The sequence below is a fragment of the Catharus ustulatus genome, chromosome 5 (assembly GCF_009819885.2).
Source record: "Catharus ustulatus isolate bCatUst1 chromosome 5, bCatUst1.pri.v2, whole genome shotgun sequence".
NCBI lineage: Eukaryota > Metazoa > Chordata > Aves > Passeriformes > Turdidae > Catharus > Catharus ustulatus.
Genome location: NC_046225.1, coordinates 1 through 10,225, shown reverse-complemented (window position 1 = coordinate 10,225; position 10,225 = coordinate 1). Strand labels below are relative to the sequence as shown.

Here is a 10,225-nt window from a genome sequence, read left to right as displayed (position 1 = left end):
TCCCCTCCCTCCCTCCGTGCCGTCGCTGCGCTCCCCTGGGGTGGCGGCTGCCCGCACTCGGGCCCCGCCGGAGCGAGGGCGGGCGGGGCGACCGGCGCTCTTCCCCGGTGTCTGCAGGCGCGGGGCTGCGGAGCGAGCGCCGGGAGCGGCACCGCCGCCTCTCCCCGGCACCAACCTGCGCGGCTGGGAATAAACCCCCTCGCTCCCCCCCGGGAAGGGAGGGCGGGCCGTTCCGTGGAGCTTTCCTCCGCCCCGCTTTTTTCCGTTTCTTTTTTTTTTTTTTCGCTTTCCCCCTTTTTCTGTTTCCCCGGGTTTTTTTCCTTCTCCAGGAGGACGCGCCGTGCGCGCTTTCCGCGCAGTCCCGGAGCGCGCCCGGGCGCTGCCGGAGGGGCGGGATGGCGGCGTCGGCTCGCTGGGTGTTGTGCCTGTGCCTGGGCTGGGGCTGCCTGTGCCTGGTTCTGGGGGACGCGCTGCGGCCGCGCCGGCTCGGGCTGCGGCGCCGGGCTGCGCCGGGCACCGTGCGGGGCGGGCGCGCCCGGCCGGCTGCCGCTGACGACGGCCCGGGGCAGCGGCGCTCCGGGCGGCCGCCGGCGGCCGACAGAGTGGCGGAGCACATGCTGCGGCTCTACGAGCAGTACCGCGGCGGCCGGGACCCGCCGACACCGCCCGGGCCCTGGCTCCGCCGGGGCAACACGGTGCGCGGCTTCCGCCCGCTGCCGGCAGGTGAGTGCGTCAGGGCATCCCCGGGGCAGTGCCCGGAGAGCTCGGCGGGGGAAGAAGTGAGACAGTTAGAGGAGTATCGCTTCCTGCAGGGACTGCCGTGTTTTGCGTTCTGTCCCGTGCTTTAATTGTTGCCTTGCTGCTTCTGCTCTGCTTCGAGCATCACTGTCATCACGATGGCTGAGTAAAATGCGAGGGAGGTGGAGGAATTAGCGGATCTTCTCCGGAGTCCCCCATTAGTGGTGTTCTGCACGTGTAGCTTCTGTTGGAGCCAAGGGCTAACTTGTGTGTAACGGAGCCGTGACATGGTCTGGGGGTCCTTCAGGCTCTCTGCAGCGTTCTCGTGTTGACAGGTGGTGATAGCACTGACAGTGAGAGACAGCGGCAGATGAGTGCAGCTCTAGCTCAACTTGAGCGTCCTAAGTACTTTATCTTGGCATCTTTGGAAGGGGCCCTTGGATCTCTCTGTGATTACACACCAGCATGCACGAGGTGTAGATGGGTGAAAATGTAAAAACATTTTCCATAAGGGAACGGACATGTTTAACGTGCCAGCATCTCAAAAGGACCGTGTCTTAGCAGAAAGAGAACAAGTCACTGCCTTGGTGCTGCATCCCTTCCCCTCCTTCCTCTGGTTTTTGTGTGTGTGAGCGCCACAAGGGCTAAATGGAATGGCCAGAACCCAAAGATGACCATCCTTGGGGTCTCCTTCCCTTATCGATTGCACCTCAAACCCTTGCTGCGTGTGGGAGAGGTTTTTTTGGCCACACACAGAAGCCCCATTTGCCAATTTCTTCATTACACCGGTGCACTGGCCCGGTGGCTTTTTCTTAGACAGGCATCTATCAGTAAAACTTGAGAGTTGTCCCTGAGTTGCAGTGGCTTGCTTAGAGTCCTTCCCGGTGCAGGAAAGAGAGGCAGGTGGGTGGCAGGCTTCCTTGCTTCTTCAAAAGCAACAATCTGTTTTGTAAGGCAGCTCTGTACAGAGATCAAATGCAATGAGGAATGAGTGGTGTTGGTGCAAGTATTCCTGTCCACAGGAGAGGCTTTAGAGGAGTAATTACCCTGGGTTTGGGGGACTGAGAGCCAGGATTCCCCAGCTGCTGCTCTTACTGAAGAGCTCTCTTGCCTTTCTAACCTGACTTGTTTGCTGTGTGAAGTCTCATGTCCGTGGCTGTCGCTGAATTAAGCCCACCAAAAGAGGGGAGGATATAATCTTCATTACAGCAGCCCCCCAAAAAGGAGAGGTCGTTAATGATCCCAGCAGAGCAATATTTGCTCTGTTATGCATATCTGATTAAAGCCGTTTATTGTTCTAAACCAGAATGCTGTTGGTTGAAATCCCATCTCTGTGGTCTTTGGGATTGTATTTGTACTCTCACTTGATGCCTAGTGGCAGCAGTCCTATAAACACACTGCTTGCTAATCCTTTCCTCCTCCTCCAATACTTTCACAGATCAAGCGCCAAAGCAATAAATCGGTTTAAAATTTTTTTGACACTTTAGTAAGTATTTATGCAAAAGATTTAACCAGTTAGCTGTCGTCTTTCTCTTGCCATTGGCATCAGCAGCAGTTTATTTTGTGGTTATTGATGGCAGAAAAGTCTGTTTCCAGAAAACCCTCATATTTGATGTTCCTCAGGGTAGGGGGTGCAATGGAAAGTCTTTTTCTGACTTCTTCCTCGGGCCCACCTGCCTGAAAAGGCCTGCAATGAAAATGGCCCATCCAGAAGTGTTCCCCTTTCAAGGTACTTTGTCTCTAGATCCTGTGATTTGACTGTTGCACTCCTTGGCTCCACATTTCAGTCTCCCGTGGGTTTCCCCTTGTCCTTAATGGGACACATCAGTTACTACATGACCTTGCTGTTACTCCTTCAGATTTTACCATTCCCTCTGCCAGCCCCTTCAGGACTCGGCTTTTTGTCTGCTAGGAGCAGAAGATCACCGAGAATCCTCCTGTGTCTTCTCCATCTGCAGCAAGAGGTCTCATAGCAAATCTTGGGTGGTTTCATTTGCAGTTTAACTTTGCTATTTAGTCTGACAGGTTCACAAGAGAAACTCTTCCTTTTCTGAAACACAGCTCTCAAATGTAGCTGTGAAACCTTTCTGTCCTTTTCCTCTGCAGGGGCTTCTGTTTCTTCTGCAGCACATGGGAAAGGCCTTTCCCAAATCTCCCAGGTAACCCAGTGGACAAATTTTTGAGACCCTGGAGTGGCGTGGGATGAGACGGAAAGCTCGTAGAATTTGTTTTACCTCATCCCCGTTCTAGTCAAAGAACATCGGCGTGGCAGCTGCAGCCCTGTTGCCAACAGCCGACAAAACCCAGTTAAGACTGATTAATCAAAACAAGCGTCCTCATAGCTGTTAAAAGCAAGTTTCTCTTTCTGCCGCTCAGTTCTCTGAGGGGACGGGACCAGAGCTTCAGCCCCGTGCGGCATCCTTATGAGGGCCTCCATCCCACGCTGCCCTGCAATCTCTCACTCACCAGACTTCACAACTAGGCTGGATGGTGGCTTCTTTGGGCTGGGGGTTTGGCCATTGATTTTGATGAATGTTCGTGCGATCATTCGGGTAAATTGTTTCCTGTTAATCTCGCTAAATTATCGGAGAGCATAATTGTTCAGAACCTTTGCCCGTGACCTGAAAAGCCAAAAAGAAGCCCCAGTCCCGAGACGCATGAGGAGTGTGGGGAGGATGTACATCTTTCAGAGTGTTGAGTTACCCTTTAGCACCATTCTCTGTCATGGACTGAGCCGCTCTAATTTGTTCCTCTATGTTTGAGTCAAGGGATGTTCAGCGTGTGATTTCTGTGGCACGTCTTCTCGCCGTTGTAGAACGTTTCTGGAATGTCTCTGGTAGTCCTTGTGTTCCTTTGGACAGGCCTTTTCCAGTTCTTTACCAGCAGGTGCCACGGGAGCGAGTGGTTTTCCATCCGCCGTGAAAGACACGTAGGAAGGAAGTCAGGTGATGTGTGAGCCATGGCAGAGCTCTCAGGCGGTTTTTGCAGGGGAGCTCTGAGGCCGTGCTCCTGTCCATGCAGCAGCGTCCGTACACGACTGTTCTCTCCTCCTGAAAGGGAGCTGACCTCCTGCTGGCAGAATCCCGCTTACCCGCAGCACTGCCTCTTGAGCAGTGCCCAGCCTCAGGATTTGGAGGTCAGATACAGCACGGAAAATAAAAGACAGCGTAAATATAAAAGCCTTCAAAACATAAATAGATTAGGTTTGCTTCTGAAAGCGCTTTAAATCCTAGCATCGCTTAAGGAACATGGCTTGCAAATGAGTCCTGACTTTATTTGGAAGGTCCTCCTAATGGTGTTATAGTAAAACTTTACGGTGAGAAATTACTTTAAACTCTTTTTTATTGACTGAAGCTCAAGTAATTTCAGGTATTACTACACCTGCCCCAAGGCCAATTCCTGTGGGTTTAGAACTATGTTCTCCTCCCTTTCAAAAGGCCTTTCTTGGCTTTGTTGTGGTGCGGAGTGCCCACGCAAGGAGGGGAAGCGGAGCACGCACGAGGAAAGCAGCGCCTCAGTGGCTGCCATCAGCCTGCAGAAACCAGTCCGGGCCAAACGCCGGCCCCTCTGAGCACCAGTGGTATCAGGGGTTCTTTGCATGAAGGGCTTTAAAAATAGTCGGGAAACTTTTTTTTTTTTTCCCCTTCTGTGTGTTTCTTTGGTTTGTGTTTGTTTTTTTATTTTTTTATTTTTATTTTTTTTGCTGCACCCCTATAAATACAATGCAAGCAGGAGCATCCTTAGTTTTTAGGAACTTGAAAAACATTAAGCTATTATTTGGGCAGAGGGGCAGGATCTGTATGTTTGGCCTCTCAGGACCAAACCCAGAAATTTAATTTCCTGACTTCCATCACTGTGTGTCTCACGGCGGTGCCATACATGCGGGTGACCTGTGTTCACAGTTCCCTGTTGGTCCCTGTTTCTAGAACTTGTTGCTTCAGGACAAGGAGCTCTGGCATCAAAGGACAGGCAGTGCACGATCTGCTTTTCACCTGGGAGTGCAATGAATCGTGGCTGTGAGGAATACTGAGGTCGGCTCTTCTCCTGCCCAGATTTGTGCCTACTGTGGCTGTACCCCCTTAGCTCACTGGGCTTGTGACAGCTTGGAGCTAGATGTTGTGTTTAGTTTTCACACCTGCTGTGGCCTTCCTACATAAAATACATCGAAAAGAGATCAGGTGGCTGCTGTGCAGCACACTTACATTGTGCAATTTGCAGATTTGTGGGTTTCGTATCGTGAAACCCTCACGTAAGTTAGGTCCTGAGCACACAGCATTGCTGTTTCTACATTAGTTCTTTATTTGAGAGGCCGATAGCTTTAATCTGTGCTGAAGTTGCTGCTGTTTTTTATCAGGTTACTAGCTGCTGTGATCTATCTGCTTTGCTGAAAGAATTAGTAAAACCAGTTTGGCACCAAGTCTTATGCCTTTTCAAAAGGGAGAACCGCATCCTACCTTTTCCTTTTGCACATAACACCAGTTGGTAACTAGGAAGCAGCAGCCAAGTTAGAGGGAAGGTGGGAATAAGGAGCAAATCTGGTTTCCAGATCTGTTTCTGTTAAGGAACTTGTTCCTGTTTCCAGGAGCTGCGTTTGAGCTGTCAGGAAGTAGTCCAGCATGTCTGGTACCCCAAAGAGGGAGTGCCAGTACATGTGTAGAGTCAGTGTGCATTTCTGCTTTTGTTCTGCAGAGACTATCCCCTTCTTCTGGCCCCGTCTTGCCAGATTGTCGTAGTTCTTTTGGTCCCAGTCTGCAGAGGAGCAGTGCCAATGGTGGTGCAGTGGTGCTGCATCTTAGCTACTGCAGTTCAAAAGAGCTCTGTCATGTGGAGCTTGGTCTGAAAAACTCATCAGGCCAGCGGTAACATCTGGTAGAGGAGAGCAGAGGCTGCTGTTAAAATCTGGCCTCACAGTGTCTGGAAGGCAGCAGCGTGTAGTTTGGCTCCTTATGCTTTTTCTTTCCTTTTTTCTTCTTAAAACTTATTCTCTGGAATGGTTTCCAGCAGTGTGTGTCCTATGAGCCAAAAGACAAAGTACACTTCTAATGAAATGAACTTTTCCTGAGTAAGAGATGTGTTTGTAGTTATTTTGAAGGGTAATTTCTAGCTCGAGGAACACTTGTTTCAGCGCAGCGCTCGCTCCTGCGAGTCAGGTATTGGTGTCACGCAAGGAGCATACCGGGCCTGGTACTCCCAAATTTTGATGGAACCCCAGGTCACGCAGTTAGGTGTCTTGAGGTGGAATCTGGTGAATCCACAGATGTCTGTGCTGGCTATCGGTAACTGTTTTTGAGATGGTTTTGCAAATGAAAGATCTGGGAACTCAGGGCTGCAGAAGTTTGGAGGTGGTTGTGTAGGAAAACAGCACCATCTGCTGCAAGTGCTTTGTCTTGGTCTAGAGTTACAGGCTAGAAGTGGCTGCTGGAATTTAGCTTTTACCCAAAACTACGAACTCCTGTGTCTGCCCCGAGTCGTGCGGAACTTCTTTACAAACAAAAGTAGCTTCTTGTGTCTTCCAACACAATCTGCCAGTTTAGAACAGGCAGGATTTTTCAAGTGGCATTCCTCATAAAAATTAAGATCAAAACTTGTCATTCAACATACAGCAACAATGCCCATATTGTAATCTGAATATTTCTTTTTTTAGGGAGCCCTGAAGGCCAGGAGATGTACATTTTTAACTTGACATCACTCACAGAGTCTGAAAACGTCTTGTCAGCTTCAGTGTATTATTACATCGGCGATCTGCTGCACATGAAGTGGAACTGTTCCCAGTCCCATGGCTGTTCTCATCACGGGCACAGGAAACCTGAAATTCAGATACGTCTTTCAGTTTGGACCTTTCCTTCGGCTGGGAACCCGACTCGGAACCTGGGACGTTTTCTCATAAACGTCTCCTCAGCTTACCAGGATGTCCTTTCCTGGCAGTGGAAGGATATCACTCAGCTCCTGCATGAAGCAAAGCAAAACAACGAGCTGCTGATCAGTGTTAAAATGGATCTGCCCAGCCATCATCCCTGGGAAAGAGCATCTTCCTCCTACGAGCCCTACATCCTGATTTATGCCAACGATTCCGCTATCTCGGAGCCAGAGAGCGTAGTCTCGACTTTGCGAGGACACCGTCGTCCTCCGGCAAGGGTCCTTCCCAAGCCAGAAGGCCAGACGAGGAGCAGCATCACAAATCGCCGGAGAAAACGCTCTGCAAACGTCCTGTTGCCGTTGCAGAACAACGAGCTCCCGGGAGCCAAGTACCAGTACGGCGAGGACGAGAGGTGGGGAGGCAGAAAGCCCTACGAGACCTTCCAGCCGCAGCTAGCAGACAGGGCCAGGAGTAAGAAAAAGCAGAGGAAGAATCATCTCCAGAAGACCCAGACTCTGCAGTTTGACGAGCAAACTCTGAAGAAGGCGAGGAGGAAGCAGTGGAATGAACCAAGGTATTGCGCGCGGCGCTACCTCAAGGTGGATTTCGCAGACATCGGCTGGAGCGAGTGGATTATTTCCCCCAAGTCCTTCGATGCCTATTACTGCTCAGGAGAATGTCAGTTCCCAATTCCAAAGGTATGGTCCCCATTGATTCTTTCTCCCTGTCTGTTACCATAAACCGGGCATTTTGTTTCCCACGTCAGTAAAAGGCCAGCACCGGTATGAGTTTGGATCTGGCACCTTCCTAGATTCGCCCCATGCAGCAGTGGGCAGGGGCTGGAACACCTAGCGAAGAGATAAACTTGCAAAGGTAATCTAAAAAGCTTGGCTTGCTATTAGTTTTTCATCCAGAACCCAAAATGCCATAAAACATTGCCTGAATAGTGCTGATGACGTGTGAACTTGTTACTAGCCTGTTTAACAAACAAAATACAAACCAGGTCTATAAAGCAGAGAGCTCCGGGCAGTGACAGGCGTGGTTCACACGGAGTCGAGTGAATCACTTCTGATTCGGTGGACGAAGGGGATCCAGAAGCAATGGATCCAGGCCCCCTGCTTTGAAAATTACCCCCTGGTTTGTATGAGCTCGTTGCATGTGAGTAGCAGGCAAGGCTGGTGTGCCTCTGTCCCTGTGACCTAGACAGAGAGGAACTGTCCTGCAAATGTGGTGTTTGAGGCTGGCCTAAAGTGAGGGGTCTGCACAAGGAACACCTGCAGGGAACATCAGTCAGGCAGGGCTCCTGGACTCGCTGCAGCGTTTAATTCCAGACTATTCTTTATTCCTGCCACAGTGAAACCAGAGCAGTCAGTTCCAAAATACACGTGGCATTGCAGTGGCTGAAGGAGCTGAGGGAGTGGCACTTTGAAAGCAGTAGGTGGAAGAACTGTACCAAAGGGAATGGTGCCCAGACAAAGCAAACTGCAGAAGGCAGGGTCCTCTCCTTGGAGGAGGAGAAACTTGCCTACCTCCAGCTGCAGAGGCAGGCTTTAAAGCTGAGCATCGCATGATCCGCTACTTCTGAGACCGTGTTTGCAGAAAGATACGCTGACCTTCAGGCAGTAACAGAGCGTGCCTGTGGGTACGTCGTGTTCCTTTGCTGAGGGTGAGCTCCTGGAGTTAACAACCTCTTAGGTAATGGAGAACATATGTGCCCCCCCAGATGTGCATTTTTTGCATTTTTGATTCTAGTTAGCTGGTTCGACTACTGTCAAACCCACATGCCTTGGGAGCATGACCTGGTGTAGAGCTTTATTTTTATTAGCACCTTAATGGTTTCTGGTTTTGTAACCAAGCGGTTACCTCACCAGGCAGATTTGCTTTCTGTTCAGAGCAAACCCAACCGTGTCCCTTTTTATAAATGTAGGGAACTTTGTCATTTGAAGTTTCTCCTCTGGAAGAAAATGTTACTGTAGCATGAGGTACAGCTGTCTTGGAGGCTCAGTTCCTCAGCAGTGCCACTGGCTGCAGATGTTCTAGCTGAGGGGTCTCAACAGCACCCTTCAACAGAGCAATTTTATTGTAGAGTACATAAATCTGTGGCAATGTGAGTGCAGTGACGTGTTCTGCCGTGTCTTTCTCTTTAAGGCCATGAAACCGTCCAACCACGCCACCATCCAGAGCATCGTGAGGGCAGTCGGAGTCGTCCCCGGCATTCCCGAGCCTTGCTGCGTTCCTGACAAAATGTCCTCTCTCAGTATCTTATTCTTTGACGAGAACAAAAACGTGGTTCTGAAGGTGTACCCCAACATGACAGTGGAGTCCTGTGCGTGCAGATAACGCCTCGGGAGGCCTTGGGGCAATGCCAGGGTGATCACCTGCTGTTTGGGGAAGGAGGGTGGGCAGGAGTCTCATCACACCTACTTTGTGTTTGCACTGCCAATGCATTTTCTTTGGACAAAAAAGAGAAAATGGAAAGAAATCCAGTCAATGACAATGGGAACAGAATGGATTCTGAGCAGCGATTCTGAGGAAAGTGAATACAAACTTCATTTGTCTGTGGGTCTGACCAAGACATGAGGCTTGGGAACAGGATTTGACTGTACATGGGGAAAGAAAAATCTGCAGATTTTTGAGACTTTGACTCTCAAAGGACATAGCGATCTATTTTTGTACAACATTTTGGAAGCAGCAGAAGCTGGTAATTCTTATCTCAGTAATGTTGACTAATGGCAGGGGAAGGTTAGAAATGTAATAGTCTTCATTTTAAAGCTATAGTACAGCAAGGCAGGTAAAATCTGGCATCCTAAAAGCTGTAGATATCTGCACTTGGCCATGCATCTCCTTGGTACAAGGTTACCCACCTTTTCACTGACACCTGCTCTGTAATTCAGCTCCAGGCAGGGCCGATGCCGAGTGCATCACTGACTTGTGCTGTGGAAACTCAGCAGGCCAGGGGGGTGAAAATGGCCCTGCACTCGGGGCCGGGTCCGAATGACCGGCTCGCCTCGTGTCCCAGACCCTGCTTGGCAATCCGTGGGGTGTCCTGCAAGGGGACACAACACCAGGGGAGGTTCAGGCTGGACATTAGAAAGGATTTCTTCACGGAAAGGATGCATTTTTAAATGATTTGTGGTGAAAGGTTTATCTGTGTACAGACTGTCCATTTAAAAAAGTAAAAATCGCCCCCAAAAAAGAGAAGTTATTTTGTATATGGAAAGAAACTTTTACAGACGCTTCTAATTTATTTTATATCCGTGGCCCTCCTGACGTATCCTGCTTTCTGTCAGCGCTGTCTAAGCCGTGCCGTTTTCTCTGTCGGTGCCAGGACGATCTGCCGGGCCGTAGGGAGTTCCAAAGGGCGCCCACGGCGTGAGGGGCGCGTTCCACTGCTGAGGGATGGGCTTGTCTGATCTGTGTTGTTTCCCGTCAGTAACACGGGCGTTCTGCTCGGAACTCTGCAGAGATGTACAATAAAGCGACCTGAAAATGAGAAGCGGGTTTTTGCCGTGCGGCTGTTTCCCAGAGCATGCAGCGCTCCCGCTGTTCGTGTCCCACCCGCTGTCCCGCGCTGCTGGGGCGGGCTGTGGGAGGGGCGGGGGGCGCACGGCAGAGCGGGACGGGAGCGGC

The 10,225-nt window shown here is 50.6% G+C and overlaps 1 protein-coding gene across 1 annotated transcript; it reads left to right on the top strand.

Annotated features, from left to right (window-relative positions):
* Positions 1–395: 395 nt before the first annotated feature.
* On the top strand, positions 396–10,085 carry BMP3 (bone morphogenetic protein 3). The gene is made up of 3 exons (XM_033061436.1): positions 396–723; positions 6,383–7,293; positions 8,744–10,085. The coding sequence occupies exons 1-3, from the start codon at positions 396–398 to the stop codon at positions 8,933–8,935; spliced, it is 1,431 nt and encodes a 476-aa protein (XP_032917327.1). The 3' UTR covers positions 8,936–10,085.
* The last annotated feature ends 140 nt before the right edge of the window (positions 10,086–10,225 follow it).

Bases quoted from the DNA above. Each gene is read 5' to 3' on its own strand.
- BMP3 (XM_033061436.1), top strand. From the start codon at position 396: ATGGCGGCGTCGGCTCGCTGGGTGTTGTGCCTGTGCCTGGGCTGGGGC. The intron at 724-6,382 runs GTGAGTGCGTCA...TTCTTTTTTTAG, and splicing joins CTTCCGCCCGCTGCCGGCAG to GGAGCCCTGAAGGCCAGGAG. The intron at 7,294-8,743 runs GTATGGTCCCCA...TTTCTCTTTAAG, and splicing joins GTCAGTTCCCAATTCCAAAG to GCCATGAAACCGTCCAACCA.